Consider the following 25,109-nt stretch of genomic DNA (forward strand, 5'->3'; position numbering starts at 1 on the left):
AAAAGTTCATATAAAGGGGCGCCAATTTGATTCATACACCTGCATGAAGAAGTAAATGTATTTTATTTGCCAGATGTAGGGCGCTCATATAAAGTCCTGCCTTGACCACGATATTCCTCCTCTCCAGTCTGTCCTCAGCCAACTCTCTCCACTCTCCAACCACCACCATCTTACTGATATCCCTCCTCACACAATCCTCCCATCTCAACCGCGGTCTACCTCTTCCTCCTACCTTGTTCCCTCGACGTATCCGCTCTTTGCCATTCTTTCTTCCCCCATCTGCACAAAATATCCAGCCCATCTCAGGCGGCATTTCACCAATCTCCCCATCAAGCTCATCTGCACACCAATCTCCTCCCTCAGTTCATTCATCCTCCATCTATCCACCCTCTTCACTCCCGCAATCCTCCTGACCCAGTTGTTCTCACATACAGTAAACCTGCAGCCTCTGTTGTCCTCTCTGTCAGTGCCATCTTCTTCAAACCGTAAAGGTAGGCTCGCGTTACACACAACATCAGACAGGTATTTATCATCATCAGCTATTTCAAGGTTTGCTATTAAAATATGCTAAAGTAGAGGATGTTGTAGCATTAATAGCACTAGCGTGACTCGGTGCTCTCCGTGGTTCTCACCACACGTCATTTCAGAGGGATAGGCATCTTTGACCATTTCGGTGTCTTTTGGGTACTTTGGGTCTTCAGGGTCTTTTGGGTCTTCAGGGTCTTTTGGGTATTTTGGGTCTTTGGGGTCTTTTGGGTCTTCGGTGTCTTCAGGGGCTTTTGGGTCTTAAGGGTCTTTTGGTTGCTCTTGGTCTTTGGGGTCTTCAGGGTGTTTTGAGTTTTCAGGGTGTTTTGAGTCTTCAGGGTGTTTTGGGTCTTCAGGGTGTTTTGGGTCTTCAGGGTGTTTTGGATCTTCAGGGTGTTTTGGGTCTTCAGGGTCTTTTGGGTCTTCTGGATCCTCTGGGCTTTTTGGGGTCTTTGGGGTGTTTTGGGTCTCTGGGGTCTTTGGGATCTTTGGGGTCTTTTGGGTCTTCAGTGGCTTTTGGGTCTTAAGGGTATTTTGGTACCTCTGGGTCTTTGAGGGCCTTTGGGGTGTTTTGGATCTTCGGGGTCTTCAGGGTCTTCGGGGTCTTTGGTGTCTTTAGGGTCTTTTGGGTCTTCCGGGTCTTTGGTGTCTTCAGGGTATTTTGGGTCTTTGGTGTCTTCAGGGGCTTTTGGGTCTTAAAGGTCTTTTGGTTCCTCAGGGTGTTTTGGGTCTTCGGGGTGTTTTGGGTCTTCGGGGTGTTTTAGGTCTTTGGGGTCTTCAGGGCCATTTGGGTATTCAGGGTCTTTTGGATAGTCTGGACCTTTAAGTGTATTTAAGGTCTTTGGGGTGTTTTGGATCTTTGGGGTCTTTAGGGTATTTTGGGTCTTCAGGTCTTGGTGGTATTAAGGGTCTTGGGGGACTTAAAGAGTTGTCAAAGGTCTGAGGGCTCTCGACAGTCTAAACGTAATTAAGAGGGTGTTAATTTTTTTGAAGATGAAGAAGACGTTTTGGTCACATCTAAACATGCATACAAACAGACAAACATACATAACCATATATGTTTTTGCTTTATTATATAATAAGATTTCTAATATAATGTAAAGGTTAATGTAGTACATTAGGAATAGCCGTTACTGTTCAATAAATAGTTATAGATGTTGTGAGGAACGATTTATGAAAATAAAAAATAAGAAAACGCCATATTGCATGTGTGTTAACACGCGTGTAGAAATTGTTGGGAAAAAGCAAGAATGCATTTCAAAAATCATTATTCTACGGTTAATCCGAACACCTATACTTTATGTAATTGTAAGTCTTTTCACATTGTACTTTTTCATCATATTAAATCATCCACACCAGACAAGCTGGGAAAACCAATAAATCGGTATTGGGGTTCGCAGACACTGTCTGGGGTTCGCAGATTTCGGACTTGCACTGAAGGTAATCTCGACAGGTTGATTAAATCATCGCATCCCAAAAGACTCTTACACGAGCCTCGACTTAGTATACAAAAAAACCCCCCAAAAAAACTTATGACATTCAAAATGGCCCAGGTACCCTGATATGTTGAGTGGTGCACACACTCCGCTGGGAAATGAAGAATGTAATTTTATTACCACTGTGGTGAATTGCATTTACCACATTAGTCTTTTTGTTCGTTGTGAATGCTGACAACGAAGTATGTCAATATTTACCCTCGCCGAGGAGAGGGTATTGCATTTGATTCCGTTTGGTACTTGGCAATTTTTTATTTATTTTGCAAGTGTGTTGATCACTCCGGTTTGTGTGTGTGTTTGTTTGTCTGTCCACTCACTTATACTTGCCTACAGGTCACAATTTTAAACCGATCTTCACGAAACTTCACCAAATGGTAGAGTTCGTGGTCCGACAAAATCCTATATTTTTGGGGGTCGAAAGGGCAACATAGGCCAGAAGTCAACCACTTTTTTCTAATTTCTAAAATCCTCAATTTTCATCTGATTGACTTGAAATTTGAATAGGATTTACATATCGGCTAACTGAATTCAACCACAAACTATTTTTGAGATCAACATAGGCCAAAAGGTCAACAAAGGCCAAAGGTCAACAACAATTTCAAATTTCTAAAATCTTCAATTTTCATCCCATTCACTTGAAATTTGAATGGGATTTCCATATCGGCTAACTGAATTCAACCACCAACTATTTTTGAGATCAGCGTATGCCAAAAGGTCAACAAAGGCCAAAGGTCAACCACTTTTTAAATTTTTTATAAAATCCATAATTTTCATCCGATTGACTTGAAATTTGAATAGGATTTCCATATCGGCACACTGAATTCAACCACCAACTATTTTGAGATCAGTGTAGGCCAAAAGGTCAACATAGGCCAAAGGTCAACCACTTTTTTCCAAATTTCTAAAATCCTCAATTTTCATCCGATTGACTTGAATTTTGAATAAGATTTACATATCGGCAAACTGAATTCTACCACAAACTATTTTCGAGATCAGCGTCGGCCAAAAGGTCAACCACTTTTTTCGAATTTCTAAAATCCTCAATTTTCATCCAATTGACTTAATTTTAATAGGACTTTCATAGCAGCTACCTGAATTTAACCACCAACTATTTTTGAGATCAGCATAGGCCAAAAGGTCAACATAGGCAAAAGCTCAACCACTTTTTTTGAAATTTCTAAAATCCTCAATTTTCATCCGATTGACTTGAAATCTGAATAGGTTTTGCATAACAGCTTACTGAAACCAACCACCAACTATTGTTGAGGTCAACATAGGCCAAAGGTCAACCAGTTTTTTCAAATTTCTAAAATCCTCAATTTTCATCCGATTGACTTGAAATTTGAAAAGGATATTCATATCAGCGAACTGAATTCAACCACCAACTATTTTTGAGATCAGCATAGGCCAAAGGTGAACCACTTTTTCCAATTTCTAAAATCCTCAATTTTCATCCGATTGACTTGAAATCTGAATAGGCTTTGCATAACAGTTTACTGAAACCAATCACCAACTATTGTTGAGGTCAACATAGGCCAAAAGGTCAACATAGGCCAAAGGTCAACCAGTTTTTTCAAATTTCTAAAATCCTCAATTTTCATCCGATTGACTTCCCCATTCTTGTAGTTAACCTAAAGGCAGATTATAGCTCCTTATGACGATGACTATATATTTAATTCATTTTCCAAGGCACAATGCTTGTCATGTAAAAATTGCTTTATTAACAATATTTATAACTTTTGTGTAATTGCCGATTTATTAATTGCTAATTATCGTGATCACATCGAGCAAGATATTTTTCACTAACAAACTGGTAAGGAACTTTCAAAAAGTCCTGATTAGTATTGGCATGTTTCGCATTTCCATGTACATGAGCACATTGTTGTCCCATGGTGCTCAGAATTTAGATTCAAGTTCCATTCAAGTTCAAGTTCCATCCAAGATTCAAGTTCCATGTTATATGTTAAATGCAATTGTCTGTTATGGGTCTCGTCCCAAAGGGGATGCGAGGCGAATGCAATGCCCCTGTCTGTCTGTATGTCCACGTCTTTACATATTTTCGTTTTGAAAAAGGTTTTCTCTACGATGGCTTGTCCGAACGATGCAAAACTTAAAACATAGGAGGGAATCTGCATGGATAATATTTCATTGCTAACTCTGACATGTCAAATGGTATAGCAGGCATAGTGGATTAAAGGGAAATATTTGGACATAATTTTCTCTGAAACTGCTCAACAAAAAAATTGAAACTATGCATATGTCATCAACTCCCCATGGGGTACGTAGAGCGATAACGGTGATGTCATCAGTGAAGTGATATTTCAGCCATAACTGGTTGAATTGAAATACTTATGCAAAAATCTGAATCTTCATATATCTGATCTATGACCTGATGTGTGAAGAATTAAATGATGATGTCATATGTCGCATGGTACGGCAGCCATATTGGATTAAAGAAGTGATAACGATGATGTCATCAGTGAAATGATATTTCAGCCATAATCGGTTAAATTGAAATACTTATCCAAAAATCTGAATCTTCATATATCTGATCTATGACCTGATGTGTGAAGAATTAAATTATGTCATATATCACATGGTACGGCAGCCATATTGGATTAAAGGAAAAAATTTAGACATAATCTTCAAAACCGCTGAACGAAAAAAACTGAAACTTGGCATACGTCATCAACTTCCCATGAGGTATGTAGGGTGATAACGATGACATTATCGGTGAAGTGGTATTCCAGCCATAATTGGTTGAATTTAAATATTTATCCGAAAAATCTGAAAATTCATATATCTGATCTGAGTCGATGCGAGAGGATAACTAAATTTAAGAAATTCATAACCCATGCCAAGAAACTGTGTGACATAATCGGGTGCATGGATGATACAGGTATATGATCCATAATAGCATTGGGCCATAAAATATAATAGTAGTGTTCAGTATATGAACGCAACAGGCTAAACTATACGCTCTACCAGTGCCTTTCTAGTTTATTAATGAGAATATAATTTACATGGAAGTTTACTGATGTCAATGTGACATTCGTACATTTTCTGACAACAACCAATGCCATGCCTGCCAGTTTGTATCTTCAAGCAGAGCCATTCTACTTCGTGACAAGTGCCATGATGTGTGGAATTGCAAACTCTACAAGGGCCAATGACCATTAATTTTTGGCCATAGATCATTGATGACTTTGCAATTGCATCCTTCAATCCCACCACAGAAAAAGGTAGTTTTAATAACCCTCAGGCTGGTTGCAGGCTCATTTGTCAATCAACCTGAACCAGAACAATCATTGTTTAATATCACGAAGTGGGCCCGTTGGTCTGTTGGACCAAATTTTCATGGTTTTTCACAGCCTTGTAAAACACCTGCCTGCTGGTACTGCATTAGACTTGCCTTTCACGAAGCCCAGATATGCTTCGGCCAGGGAAGGAATTATACATTCGTTATTATTATTGCCACATAATACTACTATTATTATTTTTTTTACTTTGTTACAATATCATACTACTATTATTATTGCTGTTAATATTAATATTTGCTTTGTTACAATGTTATCATTATTTATTTATTTTGTAATTAGTGCCATGATGTGGAAGGACCTGTTGAGCTGCTCTATACACCTTAACATGGCATGCGTTTAAAACACGGGAATTCTTGCGGATTAATTATTTGTAGTTAATAAGCCTACCAATTCAGGAGGTCAGAGCGATCCCGGTGTGTACCCTGGTTAGAATAGGTACACCGTATCCCTGCGTGTCGTAAGAGGCGACTAAGAGGGTTGGCGTCAGGAAGGGCATCCGGCCATAAAAACATTGCCTCAAAAAGAGAACCATGACAATTACAACTACATATGGGCAGGGTACAGCCCGAAGTGGAGATCGGTTTCTGAGGTTTGGGACATGGAATGTAGGGACAAGGACAGGGAGATCAGGAGAAGTGGTGGAAGTATTGGTCAGAAGAAGAGTGGACATATGTTGTGTGCAAGAGACGAGATGGAAGGGAAGTGGTGTGAGAATGGTTAAGGGTAGGCAGGGACAGAAATACAAGTTTGTGTGGCAAGGGTGCCCGGAGGGGCGTGAATGGTGTTGGTGTCCTGTTTTCTGAGGAGTTTGTAGACAGTGTGGTGAGTGTGACTAGAGTGAGTGATAGGTTGATGATGGTGAAAATGATGATTGGAAAGCTCTTGGTGAACGTCATCTCGGGATATGCTCCGCAGGTTGGTCGGAGCGATGAAGAGGACAAGTTCTGGTGTGCGATAGAGAAGCTGAGGGAAAACGTGAAAGATGAGGAAGTTGTTGTGGAAGGAGGAGACCTAAATGGACATGTGGGAAGGAGTATGGACGGTTTTGAGGGAGTTCATGGGGGTTACGGATATGGTGTGAGAAATGGAGAAGGTGAAAGGATTTTGGAGTTTGCTGATTTGTAATACTCAGTTCCACAAAGGGGATAATAAGCTTGTTACATACACGTCAGGTGGGTCGACGACAACCGTTGACTACCTGATGGTGCGTAGGCGAGATATGGGGCACCTCCGGGACACAAAGGTGATCCCGGGGGAGGAGGCTGTTTCACAGCACCACTTGATTGTCTGCGACATAAGGGTGAAAGGTGCGAGGAGAGCTCGGCGGGTGAAGTACCAACCGAGAATGAAGGTGTGGAGGTTGAAAGAGGTGACAGTAAGGGAGGCATTAAAAGAGAGGCTGAGGATGATGTGGTTGAGCTTGAACGTGGTTGGATGTCAATGAAAGCTAGTCTGTTGGGAGCCGTTGGTGAGGTATGTGGATGGACAAAAGGACCACCGAGGCACTCGGAAACATGGTGGTGGGATGACGAAGTTGGAAAGAGGATTGACGAGAAGAGGAAGAAGTTCAAGGAGTGGCAGAAGGCGAACGGTACAGGAGCAGAAAAAGCAGAGCATGAAAGTTATAAGGCAGCCAAGAAGGCTGCAAAGAAAGAGGTATCAAAGGCGCAGGAGGCATGCAGGAAAATGTTTGGAGAACGCTTGGATTCGGAAGAGGGTCAGAGAGCGGTACTCAGGATTGCAAAGCAGATAGCGAAAGAGAGGTGTGATGTGATGGGGGTGAGTTGCTTGAAGGATGAAGTGGGACAAATCGTTGTGGACCCAGATGGAATTAAAGGAAGATGGAAAAGATATATGGAAATGCTGTTGAATACAGAGAATGAATGGGATGGCAACATAGAGAGTAACCCAGTTTTAGGACCGGCAGAGAAGACAACTGAGAAGGAAGTCGAGGAAGCGATAAAAGCAATAAACCACCGTTTAGAGGCCATTTTTCCCCGCAAAGCGGGGGTTGGCCTTTTCGGGGACCGTGGTAGTTGTTGTTTTTTGGTCCCCTTTTTGAAGCAATGTTTTACGGCCGGATGCCCTTCCTGACGCCAACCCTTTTTGCCGCCTTCAACGACAAACAGGGAATTACCAGTGAACTGGTACTCAATTAGCCGACCTCGGAAGGATGACAGGCTGAGTCAACCCCCCTGGCATTAATTCGGCGATCGACCGAGATTCGAACCCAGGATCCTAGGATCCTAAGCCGGCACCCTAGCCGCTAGCCCAACACCAGGGATTCTGGCCCAACACCAGGAAGCGATAAAAGCAATGAAGAGTAGAAAAGCGGGAGGGCCGACGAGAGTTGTGGGAGATATGTTGAAGGCAGCAGGAAGTTAGGGTGTGAAGAGAATGACAGAGATCTGTAATCTGGTGGTGAAAGAAGGCAGCATTCCAGTGGATTGGGAACTGAGTACCCTCGTCCCTCTATACAAGGGGAAAGGTGACCCTCTGGAGTGTGGCTCGTACCGAGCGATAAAGTTATTGGAGCATGGAATTAAGGTATTGGAAAGGGTGTTGGAGAGGAGGATAAGGAAGAAGGTTAAGATTGACGAAATGCAGTTTGGATTTATGCCAGGAAGAGGCACGACAGACGCACTCTTTATTGTGAGGCAGTTGCAGGAGAAGTACATGGAGAAGAGGAAGAAGTTGTTTCTTGGGTTTGTTGATCTGGAGAAAGCATTCGATAGGGTTCCACACGAAGTATTGACATGGGCATTGAGGAAGTTAGAAGTGGAGGAATGGTTGATCAGAGTAGTGATGGCAATGTACAAAAGAGCGCACACAGCTGTAAGGACGAAGGACGGGAACAGTGGTGAGTTTGAGGTGAAGGTGGGAGTGCATCAAGGGTCGGTACTAAGTCCACTACTATTTGTAGCTGTGATGGAGGTGCTGGCTCAGAACGTAGAGGGTTTACCGTGGGAGTTGTTGTATGCAGATGATCTGGTGTTGATTGCGGAAAGTATGGATGGACTGAAGGAAAAGATGAACAAGTGGAAGGAATGTATGGAGACAAAAGGTCTGAAGGTGAATATAGGAAAGACGAAGGTGATGGCAAGTGGTAAAGCATGTGGTGAGGTGGAAAGAACTGGGAAGTGGCCATGTGCTGTGTGCAGGAAGGGTGTCGGAGTGAAATCCATTCAATGTACAATGTGCGCTGAGTGGGTTCATCAAAAATGTAGTGGTCTGAGAGGGTCATTAACCAGTGTGGCAGCTGCATTCAAATGTAAGGTGTGCACAGAGGGAGCTGCAGATGGAGGAAATGTTGAGTTGGATCTTGGACACGGCATGAAGCTGGAAGGTGTGAAAACATTTTGCTACCTCGGAGACATGCTGAATGGAGAAGGTGGATCAGACTCGGCAATGGTTGCGAGAGTGAGATGTGCATGGAAGAAGTTTCGGGAACTGAGTGGCGTGCTGATGAGGAGGGGAGTGTCGTTGAAGCTGAAGGGAAAGGTGTATGCTGCATGTGTGAGAAGTGTTATGATTTATGGGAGCGAGACATGGGTAATGAACGTAGAGCAGCAACGAAGGCTGGAAAGGGTGGAAATGCGAATGGTTCGGTGGATGTGTGGAGTATCGTTGAGAGAGAGGAAGACAAATGATGAATTGCGAAAGATGATGGGAATAGAGCCTGTGATTGATGCTGTGAAGAGGAACAGGTTGAGATGGTTTGGTTATGTGTTGAGGAAGGATGAAAGTGACTGGTTGAGAAGAGTGATGGAAATTAATGTAGAAGGAAGTAGAGGATGGGGAAGACCGAGATAGACTTGGCTAAAGATGGTGGAAGAAGAAATGCGGGCAAGGGGGTTAATAAGGAGAGATGCAGAAAATAGGGCAAAATGGAGAAGATTGTCATGGGGACCGCAAGGCTACTCCCCTGCTCTAGCAGGGAAAATGGCCTTAAAATGCATGTTGTTGTTGTTGTATAGCGATCATTTTGGTGTGTCACATTGCACATCAGAAAGTTCCAGCAGAACTCCACAAAAAACATGCCTCACACGCACACACAAGTCGTCCATTTATACAGTAGTCGATGATATGGATAAATATTGCTCTCTTACCTGCCTTCTTGCAGGATCACGGTCGATTTCCCAAGTCATCTCAATTCCATGCAGGTCCATTCATTCCTGCGTATGCAAAAAGTGGTTTTCCATCCACACCCTATTTTAGTGCCCTCTCTTTCCTACAGACTCTGCTAATTTGTTCATGTTTGCTCTCAACGGAGAAAACAGAGGATTGGAGGAGAGGGAGGGTTAGTGTGCCATAATATGCTGTGATTGAATAGTTTTCCCATTGTCGACTTGCAGATGTCTTACAAACATGCACACTGAGTATTATCACTGCTTAAGATTTTTTTATCATTGCTTTATCTTCCCTTCTGTACTGTTTTCCTATCTGTGCAAAATTTATATTTACCTTATCATTTGGTTTGTTTTTCATTGCATCCACAGCATTGACTTTGGTGCAAGTTCATTAAAACAATCATTGTCTTTGGTCCCATTTTACTTGTCTGTTTTGTATTCTAAAATCAAGATCTTGAATGAAAGATTTTTTTTTAATGCGAGTAAAGTCTCCCACTCTATTATATGTATATGACCAGATGAAAGTCACTGCTGACAAAAGGCACATTACAGCACCCCTGGATTTTGCAAAAAGGGCACATGAAATACTCAGAGCATGAAGCAAAAGATTATGTGATCCGACGAGACGAAAATTGGACTCTTTTGCCTGAATGCAAAGTGCTACATCTGGTGGAAACAGCGCACAGCTCATTGCCAATCTATCACCATCTCTACGATGAAGCATAGTGGTGGCAGCATCATACTATGGGGATGCTTTTCAGCCACAGGGACTGGAAGACTTGGAAGGAAAGATAGAGGGAACAATGAATGGAGCCAAGTACAGGAAAATCCTTGAGGAGAACCTGCTTCAAAGTGCAAAAGACCTGAGACTGTGGTGGAGATTTATGATCCAACAGGACAATGTCTCCAAGCATACAGCAAAAGCAACACTGGAATGGCTTCAGAACAAGAACGTGAACGCCCTTGAGTGGCCCAGCCAAAGCCCAGACTTGAATCCCATTGAGAATCTGTGGAAAGACGAAGATTGCTGTTCACCAACACTCCCCATCCAACTTGACAAAGCTTGAGCAAATCTGCAAGGAAGAATGGGAGAAACTCCCCAAATCCAGATGTGCAAAGGTGATACAGACATACCTAAGAAGACTCGAAGCTGTAATCGCTGCCAAAGGGTTTCAATGACTCATTTCTGTATTTAACTTTCAATGAATTTCGAATCGTGCATCCATACAAATCCAAACAAAATTTCAAAAATTTCGAAAAACACGTTTTCACTTTGTGGGGCATTTTGTATAGAGCAGTGACAAAAAATTGAATTTAATCCATTTTAAATTCAGGCTGTAACATCAAAATGTGAAAAAGTGAAGGGGTGTGAATACTTTCTGAAGGCCCTATAGATACACAAACACTTTTGCCATTATATATAAATTTCGCACCATTATGGCTCTAAAATGAAGATGAAAAGGGCAGGCAAATAATCTGCCATTTTGTGGCCATAAAATGATGATGTTTATCTTTTGTCATGTGTACAAAGGTCCAGCAGTGCTGTTTGGGAGGACCAAGAGGACATAAGAGCAAGTCTAGTTGCGTGGAATTGCTCAGAACGATTATACCCCTTTCACATTGTACAGCATCGTGGTGAGAACAATGTATTAGCTGTGCACAATGTCGGCACGACACGTATGGACACCAAGAAACAGAAATGGAAGTCTCTTTGCATCCGAATTTCTTCTTATGATAGCCAGATTTTTACCGTTTCATTCTGAAGCAGGCAGTTTGTTCCGAAAGGGTCTGTAGCTGTTTCAAGGCTAGCAAGTTGTATGTGAAAGCAGAACAAGAAAACTATTTGTTGAACTGAAAAATCGGTTAGTTTCACCAAACAAACCTTAGAAAATATAATTAGGGTAAAAATCAATATCTATATATTGTTCCACTCCATTTCTCTGTCTCATGACATGTATGAATGAACCGCAGCCTTTTGAGAGCACAACACCCAGACACCTGTGATTCACACTCGACATCAGCAGACAGACAGAAATACTTATTTTAAACTCTGATGTATTTCAGAACTTCGTTCGCATGATTTCACCCAGACCAGGGAAACTGCATGTGGGCTGAACAATGGCAATGTCCATAAACAAACATTTACAAAATGCCACGAGAGCACACAGCATTGTTTGGAGCCACCTTCTCCAAACGGTTTTTTTTTTTTCTTCCTTACAACAACTTTACCAGGACTGCAGCACACATTGATTGCTATTTTATCAAAACATCAATGGGATGCATCTTATAAAACAGGGTTTTGAGTCGGGCCTGTTAAAATCGATAGCAATGACAATTTTGAAATCGGTGATCAATGTGATCATTTTGGGTGCCTTCTGAATGCAATAAATGAAAAATGCAACTGAAGACTCAGTGTGTTGACATGTTGGAAAAAGAAAATTTACTATCCCACCTAGATGTTTGAAAATGGTACGGCATAGTGCAGCAACATGTCGATATGAAACAATAATTTTATAACGGTGCTGCGTTGTTTTGGTGAGGCGTTACAGGCCACACCCCCATCACTCCTCCCAAAAACAAATTAAACAGTGAACACGCAGTAGAGGATGGAGTATAAACAATGTGGTGAAAAGAGAGAAAAAAGGGGAACAACGTTCAAGAAGCTCATGTGGCACATCTTGTGAGTCGTTGCAATGCCGTCACACAGGTCTGTTGGAGGGTAAAGTTGGAATTCATGAAATTCACAGCAAGGAGAACACATCCGAGGAAAAGGTGAAGTTGAGCAACGAGGTTTTTGTTGTTGCTGTCACAATTAGAGGGGTGGTCCACGAGATGCTGCAACGCCAGAGAAGGCGCTTGCGATTTCCGCCACGCTGCCTCGTGCAGATGCTGCTAGGCCTCCGATCTCTGTGTCGATGCGACCGATGACCCACTCCATCGCCTCCCGGCCCTGCCATGCCACGTCACGTCACCACACCACACCACCATGCTTGCAAGTCACATGGTACTATACTAAACACTTCTTCATATCTCAGCTTAACATTATGCTTCACAATAACGCATGTACTTCTGAGCAGGACAGGCTTTGGTTCAAACTCCAGAGCATTTCACATTTGGTCTTCATGCTTTTGGCTCTGAATTTTTTTTTTTAAAGGGAAACACTTTGACTGCCTTTAAATTTTTCAACAGGATTTAGAAAAAGAAAAAAGAAAAAAAATCTGAAAGAAAAAAACTAGAAAGATAATTTAAAAAAAGCTAGGATTGAACCTTTGCTGCAGGCAGGCAAACGATGTTTTCGCAAGCAGTTAGCTAAAACAAGGTTCCAAATTTGAGATTTTCCATTCAATAGCCATCCATCCCTTCAATAGCCATCCATTCAATAGCCAAAAAGAAGTGAAAGGTGAAAGTATGAAAGACAGGTGTAAAAGGTGAAAATAAAAAGTAAGTCAATGAGCACCCATGGGGTGCATAATAGGCAATGGTGAGAAAGCAACACGGATAGTGAAGGAGTGATTTGACGGAGAGAGGAATCAAGGAGGTGAGTTTGATATGGGAGGAGGAAAGCCATAGATGGCGATGAAAAATGATGAAGACAGAGGGATGAAAGAAAGGTGAAAATAAGGTAAGGAAAAATTTAAGGATTGAAGTGAAAAGACAAAGCATCATGGATTCGTAAAGAAGAAGCATGTGGGGACAATGACATGATAAGGGGATTTGTGAACACCAGGCAAGCAAGGGAAGGAAAAGAAAGAAGGGGGGAGTTGATTAGAAGCAAGTTGTGCTATGCACTCGCACAGCGGGAAGACAGATGAGTCTGCAGACAATGCGACGAACAACGCTCAGTCCACAAAGCTCTTCAAAACATTTTAATAATTACAACGGAATTGATGTGTTTGACATACCTTCTTGGCATTGGCTGAGATGGTGCTTGCCATCATGGCCTCCAAGTAGCTACTTAAACTGACGCCCTTCACAGAGATGATTGCTTCCTGTGTCAGGAGTGTCCTGTGGACAATGCAAACTGTGAATCACTGTGGGGATGCACATATTGCATTACTTTGGTAAGACAACTTCCCAGTACTTATTAATACCACAAACAGAGCGAAGGCTTCCGATTGTCTCAAAAAATTAGGTTTACACTGCATAAGAGACTCCTTTCGCCAAAGAGGAATGTTTCCGCCACCAGCACGTCATACGACTTCCCAACTTGATAGCATCAGACATCAATATACTCAAGCTAATCCCAAAAGCATTGGGCTAATGGCTTGCGGCAATGCTAAGAAAACGTAGATTTGAGTCCCACATAAAATGATTTCCATTTACCTTTGGGAATCATCTGGGTGAGGTCGGTACACAAGCCTCTCATCCACAGACACCAAGTTGGTAAGTGTTATCTGCAATGGAAGAGTGAAAGCTTACAGAAATATACTGTATAGCTGTTAACCTTCCAATGAAGTGGTACCCATGTGCCACCACCTACACCCCACTCTCCCCTCCTCCACCACCCCCAAACTCCTTACCCAGATAAAAAAAAAAAAACGAGTTGCAATTACCAAATGTAATGCTATTTTCTGTATTGGTAAATGGCTCTTAGGTTTCAGAGATGTCTTGTCTTTTCCCATTAATTTATTTCAGTGACATTAGCCATGCCTCTCCATCACTTCGTTAATTAAAAGACAGCATGGTGTACATCACAATCATACTGCATGTCCACCTGTGCATCTCAATGACGATCAAAAATGAAGTAAAACATGTGAATTTTTTTTTACATCATAGTTGTTGGTGTTGTTGTGTTGCCCCAGTCAGTTCTGTTTGAGCAGACCTTTGGCACGGAGATAGCCAATCAATCTCAGAGGAGCAACCCAGAGATCCCTCACATCCAAGATGTTGTGCCCTTGCCTACATGAAGCCAGGTCCGCGCAGTCTTAATGATACATTTTATTGCGTGGGGAACGGCTTGGCAGTGGTTGCAGGTGTCGTCAGTGGTGTCGTCGAGTCTAGGTTTGTAGTGTAAAAGTTGTGGGTGGTGTCCACAGCGAAGGTGTGAAGGTGAATACGATCAGACCTGGAGAGTAGTTTCCCTGTGTCATCAATGGGTGAGGATTTTGTGCCCGAGATAGTTTGGGCCCAGGTTGTTTATTGGTGATGTGGGCGTGGATGTGTTTTTTTGGTTCATGAGTTATCAAACAGAGTGACCACTATATTCGTCATGGGCGTGTGTCTGTCTGTGTGTCTATCTGTCCGCAGCATAACTACCCGATGATATCATCTGATCTTGAAGAAACTTGGGTGGGAGGTTAATATCATGAGCCAGTTGTGTCCTGCCTAGAGTGGGCGTATTGTGCCCATTGTGGGCGGAGCTACGCCCGAAAAAGATGTTTTTTTAGGGGGGTAATCGAGTTCAAGCTACATCTTCTCCGGGGGAGTTGGTGGAATCCGACAGGGGTTTCGGTATTTGGTTAGGCGAATGTCATGTGTCGAGCCCCACGGAGCTCGATTTTTCATTTTCGCCCCAAGGTCAAGGTCACAAGGTCAAGAAATTTAGAAAAGTCGATTTTTGATGGTTTTATTACATTGTTCGCTTCCTGATAGGGTGAAATGTCGTACATGATCTTATATTATCACATACATCATGAAATACAAGTTTTCCAACAAATTTCAGAATCTTCGACCTTTGACCTTTGAAGGCCACAAAGGTCAAATTTTCAAAGTTGTCGGAATCGAACCGAATTTTCGGTATTGTGTAGCTAACTAACCTCATAACTGATTATACATTATTTTCTATCTCATTTCAAGGTCAGTAACCTTCGTTTTGACATTTCCAGGCCAGCACCACACACAATTACGTACAGCTGGCTCTTAAAGGCCTGCACACGCAGCACATTGGGGCCCTTTGTAAATAGGCATGTACACCGCATGTCGGGGGCCGACACCTGCCACGTGGGCCCCAGAACCCCCAGTCTGGGCCTGTTTCGGTTATAGTCCGTCCTTTGTCATTGAATACCACTCGCTCGTGAACCAGTCATCTCCTGACTTGTGTAGTTTTCATTGTTTGGTGATGGGATGTTATGAAGAATGTCACTGTAGTGTCTTTGTGGTGTAGTATTAATGTGTCCAGGGGGCTGTGGGTGGTTGTACATGTAGTGGCATGGGTGATTAGGGTTGGCATTTGCCGTTGCAAGCAACTGTGCACCTCTCATGTCGAAGTAGTCTTTGGTTTTTAGCATTTCTACCCCTGTGTGTTCGATGGGTGTTGTTAATGTGCAACCTGTGATGATGTGCCGGGCTTTGTTTTGTATGGTCTGTAGAGTGTTGGGATGTGTATTTGATAGGCCGAAGGCCCAAGATGAGCTGGTATAGTTGATGACTGATCTAATGTACTGTTTTGTATGTTGGTGATGTTGTTTCTTTGTGGTGTCCGAAGTTGGAGCCTGTGAATGCCTTAAGTATGTTCAGCCTGGGTGTGCATGTTTTTTAATGTTTGTGATGTCATCTGAGAATGACATGGATGTGCTAAAAGTGATGCCGAGCATTTTTGTTTAGTGTGTGTGTGTGTAATAGGGATGTTGTTCAGTGTGATGTGTGGTGCAGCACTATGTTCCTTGGTGTAATTTGTTAGAAGAGTGACTGCTGATTTTGAGGGGGCTACTTTTAGTCTGTCAATGGTGAGCCAGGTGTGTCGGGTGCTGAGGAAGGGTTGAAGTTGTGCTGTGGCTTTGTTGATGTTACTATGTGTAGAGGTGATGGTTATATCTTCCGCATATGAGGCTAATTGTATGTTCTCGGGTGGTTGCAGAATGTGGTGCATGAACAGATTAAAGAGTGCGGGGGAGAGGACTGAGCCTTGAGGGACTCCATTCGGAAAGTATTGTGTGCGTGTTAAAAATTCCGAATGACTGTCTGCATGATAGGTAAATGGTCATGATAGGTTGCTGTGCATGTTTGTGCTGGGTATTTTGTTTGTGAGTAAGAGCTTTGGGAGTGTGTCAAATGCTTTGCTGATGTCTACTGTGGTGAGAATAGTGAGTTTTGGTGGTTTTCTATTGTTGAAGCCTTCAAAGGTGTTTGTGTGAGGTTTGTGAGGAGAGTGGTAGTGGGATGTTTTGGTCCGAATCCATGTTGGGTGTGTGAGAGAGGGATGTGAGGGTTTGTGAGTGTAAGTACAAGGCGTTTTGTAACTTTGGAGGGTGTGCAAAGTAATGTTATAGGTCTGTAGGAGGCTGATTTGGTGGTATCTTTGATTGGTTTAAGGAGGGTAATGATTTTGTCTGGTGGTGGTGTTGTTGCGATTACCTCCGAAGGTGGGCAGGGGTTATGTTGTTACCTCTATTTGTTTGTTTGTTTGTCTCTGTTCACAGAATATCTCAAAGTTGTGGATGGATTCGACTGAAATTTGGTGGAGAGGTTGGGTGTGTGACAAGAACGAAATTATTAGATTTTGGTGAAGATCTGGATCTGGACACTAGAATTTTAAAGTGATTCTTCACCATTGAGTGATAGGGCTAAAATGATATTTAGCACGATATCTCAAAAATGTTATGGACACATTCAGTTGAAACTTGGTGGATGAGCAGGTTAGGTGACAAGAACAAACCGATTAGATTTTGGATCAGGCCTGGATCCAGACCCAGCCTATCAGTAGGATACAAAACATAAACTGTTCGGCTTGGCGGAGGTATGCGCTCAACCGAGTGGCTTTCTAGTTTTCTATTCGAGAAGTAGTACTATAAATAATTTCATGTTCCCATCCCGTGTCCTTGAAAATGGTTCCTGCTGTCATAGAAAAATTAATGTTAGCGTTTGAACTGCTACATTAAAATCCCATTACCGCATCTTCTTCTTCAATGCAGAAAGAGGGCCTATAAAACAGGAATCAATAATGATAAACGACAACGAAGTTTGCTTCAATTATTAGCTTTCCACCGGTACCATTTTTATCATTGAACAACAGCAGGAACTGCTAAAGCTTGAGTTGTTCGTTATTCGTGACACACACACACACACACACACACACACACACACACACACACACACACACACACACACACACACACACACACACACACACACACACACACACACGTCCTTCTAGTAATAGATCACCAATTAATCAGCAAACTGCACATCAGTTGAATTAACAAGATTATTCCTAGCACAGTGAGATATAACCAATGTATACGTTTTGCTTTTGCCATCAAATCTCCCATCCATGCCATCGGAGGGATTTCGGTGCACAAGACTGAAGCAGGAAAACGTTTCATTATTAAATTACACAGGACCAATGAGCCGTCTAGTCTGGGTTCGATTCTCAGCGACACTATATAAACTGTCAGATTGGTGCCTTTGCTGGTAGCGCGTTGCATCACAAAGTCACATCACAAAGATGGACGTCCGGGTGTCCCATTTGCTATAATTAGTTGGTTGACAGCAAAATTCCCACAGTATCCTTCACGAAGAGTATGTGAATTATCGCCGGCACACTGAACAAATTATAAATTCCCACCCAAATCACCTTTGGTTGAACTTCAGGCTTGGCCATACGGTCCGTGAAAGGCTAGGGCCAAAAACATCCCGGACCAATCCCAAAAGAATGTGGAACCTAGAATGGCACTCGGTAGAGAGCACATACCTCTGCCAGGCTGAACCGTTTAAGTTTTGTATCCCACTAATAGGCCGGATCTGGATTCAGACCTGAAAAAATCATTAATGGGCTTGTTCTCGTCACCCACACAACTCATTCACTGAGTTTTGTCACAACTCATCCACAACTTTTTAAAACATAGTGCTATATATAGTTTTTGGTCTGATCTCTGAATGGTGAATAAATCACTTTAAAATTGTAGTATCCGGATCCGAATCCAGATCCGGATCTTCATCAAAATCGAATGAATCAATCCTTGTCACACACCCAACCTGTCCAAGTTTCGTCTGAATCCGTCCACTACTTTTTGAGATATCCTGCTCATAGACAAACAGGCAGGGGTGAAAACATAACCTCTGTGCAGCTTTGGTGGCAGAGTTAATAATTGAGGCCTTTAACTAAGTCGTACAGCAGTATATTTAAAGAGCCAGAATAGAATAGCTGAGCACACGATGACCATTTCTGGAGAAATAAGTTCTCTTCAGAAATATCACCATGACCATCAATGTAAGTTATATTTCACTACATTTACACTAAAAAAATACAGTACAATACAGTACTGTACTAGGCCATTTATTACAGGATAATAATCCGAATTATTGCAAGTTTAAACTCACACGGGGCCAAAACATGACGTCATAAACAACACAAACCAATAATACTGTCGTGTGACTGCTTTCAGTTAATACCGGGAGCGTCACGGAAGGCAATCGAGCGTTAATGGAGGCGTTCAGTTCCAATATATGTAGCGGATTATACGCGTGGAGGAAGAAGAGTACCGACTTACCTGGACGGGCCTCGCTGATGTCTTCACCCTGCAAAATTAACTCACACGAACCGGGTTTAAAATGTACAAGAAAAATAACAAAAGGATTTATTAAAACGGAACCCGATAACAAGAAAAACGTGACGATAAAACTAAAACCTAAATGGAGCGCTCCCTCACCAGACTTAGAACACGGAAAAATGGGGGTGGATAACTGGATAAAATAAATAGTGTGGGTTATCGTGCACTTAGCTCAACTCGCTCGGTGCGTCATCTGCAATCGTCAGGCCCCGAGCACGCAGTCTTGACGCGGCTCCGATGTTGGCGGGAAACCGCTCATCGTTTAGCGCGCGCACAAAGCCAGGCCTCGCTGCATGGTCCGTCTCGGACGCAGTCATGCAGCTTATCTCCCCAGCCGCGTCGGTCTCCGTTATCCTCGCACGCCAAGAGATGGTGTCAGCAAGAGTTTCGAGGCCCAAGGGTGAGCAAGAGGCAGGAACTTCGAGGGACAGAGGAAGATCCGAGGGACAGAGGAAGATCCGAGGGGCGAGGAAGGGCAAAATGAAGACGTGAATGGCAAGCAAGAGAGAAAGAAAGAGAGGGCAAGAAGAAGAAGGAAATATCGGTCCTCAAGTTCTTTTATCCTCGGGGTCGTGACGTCATCAGTGCTTTTTACCAACCCCTGCAGGCCACTGCTACATTGTCCAGCTCTCCACCAATCAGCGACCCGTCCGCCTCTGACGTCCTCGGTGGTACCTGGCCAACCGGCACGCTGCTTCCACCTCGGCCTTCCCCCACCAATCAGCGGGCCACTTCCTGCTCCAGCCTTCCGGTTGGTCACCTCCCGCCCAATGGGGTCCTTCTGGGCGTGGCTCTCGGCCTGCCTGTGCTTTGTGGTGATGTAACTGGTGGTATCCCATCGGTAGTGCTTCGAACTGGCTTCCGGTAGGTTTTATTATTTATTATTTAATAATTAATGGGCCTTTCTCACTGGTGTCTATGTGCGGTGCCATAAGGGACAACGGGTAAATCACATAGGGTAAGACGAACAGGGATAATCTATCCTTATGCCCTAGGCTCGTTAACATGCCCCGCCCCCTCATGGCGGGGACAAATATACAACTTAATCCGAACACACGGTCTACACAGGTCCTCTACTTATTGTACATCGAAATGGTTCTTCTTCTTCACGACAGTCGGAGCATGTTACCGACACAAATCTACCTGACTACATATCACTACCCCACAAACATAACAATACTATGAAAAATACCATTTCCCTCACAATACTGTACACCACTCGGTGGAATATTAGAAACATGCTGTCAGGTTAGGATTTGTATGGATGCACGATGAAGGCACACAGCCTAATGCGAAAATGCTTTTTGAGTTTCTGGTGCATGAAAGATGGTGACAAAGCTGGATGATCAATTCAGTGGACAGAGAATCAAAGTAGAGACACTTACATTTGCAGACTGCAGCTCCATGGTGCGCTTGTTCGGGTCAACAACTGAATGTTCTGTGACGTATGTTCTTGTCCTACAATTGCCAATAATCTGTAAAGATAAAAGTAAGGGAATCATAAGCAAAGGGTTAAGAAGGAAAATGCAACATTTGCCCAGAGTAGTGGTATAATTAAGCCCTCCCTCCCATATTCCCACAGGCAGTGGGATATAGCGTTTTGCAATGGCTTCTTTCTGTGTGTGTGTGTGTGTGTGTGTGTGTGTGTGTGTGTGTGTGTGTGTGTGTGTGTGTGTGTGTGTGTGTGTGTGTGTGTGTGTGTGTGTGTGTGTGTGTGTGCCAGGCCATAACATAATGAATGCTGTCATGAAAATGTGAATAGGCATCAACAGGGCAAGGTAGTCATGTGGGAGGCTGCGGGTGTAGGAGGAGTGGCAAACAGGGATGCAAGGACATCTAATAATGGATTAATTGACGGGAAGGGGTTTCCTCACCGATTTGACGAGGCTGGGCAGTCCCCACTCTGTACTGAGCAACCTATGGCTGTGCAACCGTCCAACTGTGTCCACATGCCGATCTAGGACGTCCACTCCCACCACGCCGGGGCTTAGTGGGTTTGGATACTTTTGCATCGCTGCCATGGTGACCGTTTCCCATGGATGACTGTTCGCAACAAATAGCAATTTTAAGTATCAAAAATTGTTCTTTTTTTGCTCAAAGATCAATGCATAATTGAATGCCATAAATACATGTGCAGGATTGACCATCATCGTCATAATCATCATAATCAACAACAACACCAACTGTCTGCGAGCTTATGAAGTGAGGCAGCCAAATCGTGCACATCTTTCTGTAGTTTTCATTCACAACCATTTTCGGTTTTTACAAATCATCCAGGTGGTTGTCGGCAATCATCAAACAAGTTTTTTTTTTTTGTATACAAGATCAAGGCTCATGTAAGAGCTTGCACATTAAACACACATTAGCACATAAAACACAAAAAAACAGAAACGGACACATAAAACAATAAAGGGAGGGGGAGACAAGATGGGGAGAGAGAGGGAAGCACACAAGCACAACAGTAGAGAGCAGGGACATTGGGAGATCTGTGGAAGGGAAAGGGCTGGCAGGAGAAGTGGGGTGGTGGGGGAGGGGGAGGGGGAGGGAAGGGGTACACGACTAGGAATAAAAGGGGTCCACTACTACTAATAGAACAAACTGATACTACTAGGAATTTCAGGAATGAAGTCGGAAATTGAAAGAGATGGATTTGGGGTGTATTAACGGTGGTAGAAAAGATCAAAGTTTTGGATGGGAGAACCTGGAGGGAGGAGTGGGATTGAAGAGAGTGTGGGAGTTTGTTCCAGAGGCGGAAAAAAAGAGGAATGAAGGAGTGAAGGTGAGCAGAGAGTCCTGATTTTGGCAGTTTCATCAGAAGAGGTTTGCTGGCAGTTCTTGTGCGTCCTGTAGGAATATTTGGGGAACACAGCACAGACAGAGCTGGGGGAGCTAGGCCAGAGAGGAGTCGCTAGAAGACAGAAAGACCACCTACCTGCCTGTGGTGAGCGAGTGAAAGATCCTCAGAATTAGCTTCATCGTGGGAGATACCAATGATCCTGAAAGCTTTGGTTTCTACAGCGTGAAGCCAAGCTCGGTGTGAGGCAGGAGCACCAGCCCAGGGGGGAGAGCAGTATTCCATCAAGCTGCAGGTGAAGGCTTTGTATGTGGCGAGGAGCTCAGGTGTGCCAAGGAAGAACTTTGCACGACGGAGGATGCCCAGTCGGGGACTGGCTTTGGAGGCCAGCTTGGAAATGTGGTTTTCCCAGGAAAGATCATGGCAGATAGTGAGGCCCAAAAGATTGAGTGACAGAACTTCTTGGAGAGGATTGTTCAAAGTAGATGGGAGGGTTGTCCAGACGGTCTTTTCAGAGAGACAAAGTGAGAGTGTGAGATTTGTCAGGACTGAAAGACATGTTCCACTTGGTTCACCAGTTTGTGATTTTGTCCAGCTCTACAAAGAGTGAAGAGGCTGCTGCCTGCCGATCTGAGGGTTGAGATATTGTGTGGCAGAGAGTGGAGTCATCAGCAAAGAGATAGAGAGGATTTTCCAGAGAAAGTACGATCAAAAGTTGAAGTAGCACCATCAAAGCGCTCCTCTAAAACAAGTCGAACATCCACCATATTGAAATAATCTCACGATCTCTCTCGGAAAGGATAATGTGGCAAGCCCCAACCCCCACCCCTCTCTACTTCCCAAACAATCCTCTTGAGGAGGTTCAGTTGTTAAAACTCCTGGGTCTCACAATCAGCTACAACCTTTGAGTTTCGACTCTGCATACAAAAAAAGGAGAGGATTTTTTTTATACAATAGAAAAATAGAAATAGAAAAAGATATATATATATTTTAAATGGACCATATTGCTTCCTACAGTACTACCTTCACAAATGTTCTGTATGAACACCAAGTTAACCTGGTTTTTCATTTGTATACCGTGCTGAGGCTCGTGCAAGCTAGAATACAGATATGGATCAGGAAAGATAAAGCAGAAAGGTTAAAAGGAACAGTAGAAAGAGATGGGGGGAGACACACTTTCACTAATGGTGGGGTTGAGGGATAAAATAGAGGGAGACTTGGAGAAATAAGGGGTGTGGGTAGGAATGAGGGCAAGCGGAGAGCACGGGGTAAGAGAGGAGGGAAGATTGTGGGGCGGGGGAGGAGGAAGGCAACAAGATGGATGCAGAAGCAAACTCTCAGGAAGGAAAAACTGGAAATTTGGAAAGAGGTGAGCCTGTGGAGGGTTAATGGGGTTAGAAAAGATAATGGTTTTCGATTGGGCTTGATCTGAGATGGTGCTGAAGAGCACTGTCTTGAGGCCCTGGAGGGAAGCGTGGGATTGAAGAGAATGACGAAGTTGGTTCCACAGGCAGGAAAACAAAACAAAACAAGGAAAACCTTGATTCTATGAAAACTAAAGGTTATCATAGAACCATGGTTTAACAGGACCTTAGCATTAAAGGTAATGTCCAACCTCCACTCTGGGTAACAAAGGTAGCGTGCGACCTGTTTGCACTGAATGAAAAATATATTGTCACACCTCTTCCCACTGGGTGAGAAAGGTAGCGTGACCCCACTGTGACGTCTTTCTGCTGGGTGACGAAGGTAACATCCCACCTCCTCCCACTGGGTGACAAATTAAAATGCAACTTCTTTACACTGGGTGAAGGTTATGTCCAACCTCCTCCATTGGGTGAAAAGGTAACGTCTCACCTCCTCTCACTGGGTTACAAAGGTAACATTCCACCTCCTCCCATGAGGTGAAAACGTAGCATTACACCTCCTCTCACTGGGTGAAAAAGGTAACCTCCCACCTCCTCCCAATGGGTGAAAAAGGTAACGTCTCACTTTCTCCCAATGGGTGAAAAAGGGAATCTCCCACCTCCAAATGGGTGAAAAAGGTAACGTCTCACTTTCTCCCACTGGGTGAAAAAGGTAACATCTCACCTCCTCCAAAGAGGGTGAAAAAGGTAACCTCCCACCTCCAAAGTGGGTGAAAAAGGTAACGTCTCACCTCCTCCTATTAGGTGACGAAGGTAACGTTCGACCTCTACATACTGTGTTACAAGGGTATCGTGCGACCCGTCCCTACTGGGTGACAACGGTATTAAACACCTGACATCTGATCCCCACTGTGACAAATGTAACGTGCGACCCCTTCGCACTTGGTCAACAAAGGTTCGACGGGTGAAAACTTTAATTTTAGTATAAAACAAGATCCTAGACCATCTGATTATAAAGGCCACGACAAAGACCGAAATAGCAAAAGCTAAATTCAATTCTACACACATGAGACACGTCGCTGCGCCATTGACAAGAACATCCTCGAGATCACACAAGCACGACCCATGTCGGGGACCAATGATAAACCGGCCTGTTGTGCCGATCTTCATATTTACAAACGTTAAACAACCCAAACTCGTCTCCGTGTGTCTCGTTTTTACTCTTACTTAAAGATGTGTTCCGATGTCCAGATTTTCATTTCGCCGAAATTGAGGGTGTGGGTTGAACAAGCGCTTCTGGAAGAAAGAAAACAATTTTTTTTAATAAATAAGAGGACAAAAACGTCGGAAGAGTTACAGAAGTAGTGGAAACGTCAGAGAGAAGTACAACCGGTATCACATACAGTATGGTATGACAACGAAGAAAAAAAAAAAAAAAAAAAAAAAATAGAAAAGAAAAAGAAGAAGAAGACACATATCCTGACATCTTATTTTTACTATGTATTCTCATGAATTAAATGTGATCTAGGAAATTGGATTTTGTAGACGTCGATAATAAAGAGAAGTGATTATGGTTTCTATAAAATGCATTACCCAATGACAAGTACACTATAGCTAACTCTAGCGTCATGGCATATATATTGTGCACAAATAAGTGAAAAATGAACAAAACATAAGTTCGGCCTTTTTTCTCCAACGAATACTTCGATCAACGTTCTGCTGATTCCATTCATTGATCTACAACGCTCTCGTCCAGACTATATCATTCATAACGACTTGTATATTTAACTGTAAAGTATAACTTAAAATGGCAGTTATAGCTGTGAGCCATACAAATGACTGTCAGTTATGTCTGACAGCACCCTTTGTTGTACCTTCTGTTATCGCTCTTTCAGTTCGCTGAAACAGTTCGCTCTTTCACGAGCCTCGATCTTGTATACAAAAAAAAAAAAAAAATCTCTTATGTGAGCCTCGACTTAGTATACAAAAAAT

The 25,109-nt window shown here is 43.1% G+C and overlaps 1 protein-coding gene across 1 annotated transcript; it reads right to left on the reverse strand.

The window, feature by feature from the left end:
• Positions 1-11,509: 11,509 nt before the first annotated feature.
• On the reverse strand, positions 11,510-24,544 carry PRELID3B (PRELI domain containing 3B). Its single transcript, XM_068126652.2, has 7 exons — positions 24,521-24,544; positions 24,345-24,413; positions 20,834-21,002; positions 20,345-20,434; positions 13,795-13,865; positions 13,374-13,476; positions 11,510-12,421 (listed from the first exon to the last, which is right to left on the reverse strand). The coding sequence occupies exons 2-7, from the start codon at positions 24,374-24,376 to the stop codon at positions 12,284-12,286; spliced, it is 603 nt and encodes a 200-aa protein (XP_067982753.1). The 5' UTR covers positions 24,377-24,413; positions 24,521-24,544; the 3' UTR covers positions 11,510-12,283.
• Between the last annotated feature and the right edge of the window lie 565 nt (positions 24,545-25,109).

The sequence above is a fragment of the Myxine glutinosa genome, chromosome 10, assembly GCF_964187855.1.
Source record: "Myxine glutinosa chromosome 10, kmMyxGlut1.1, whole genome shotgun sequence".
Classification (NCBI taxonomy): Eukaryota; Metazoa; Chordata; class Myxini; order Myxiniformes; family Myxinidae; genus Myxine; species Myxine glutinosa.

What these genes read in the sequence shown, in the direction of transcription:
- PRELID3B (XM_068126652.2), bottom strand. Translation starts at nt 24,376, where the DNA reads ATGAAAATCTGGACATCGGAACACATCTTTAA. An exon ending in TGCCCAGCCTCGTCAAATCG is followed by an intron (nt 20,435 to 20,833) that starts GTGAGGAAACCC and finishes TTATCTTTACAG; the next exon opens with ATTATTGGCAATTGTAGGAC. An exon ending in CACCCAGATGATTCCCAAAG is followed by an intron (nt 13,477 to 13,794) that starts GTAAATGGAAAT and finishes CATTGTCCACAG; the next exon opens with GACACTCCTGACACAGGAAG.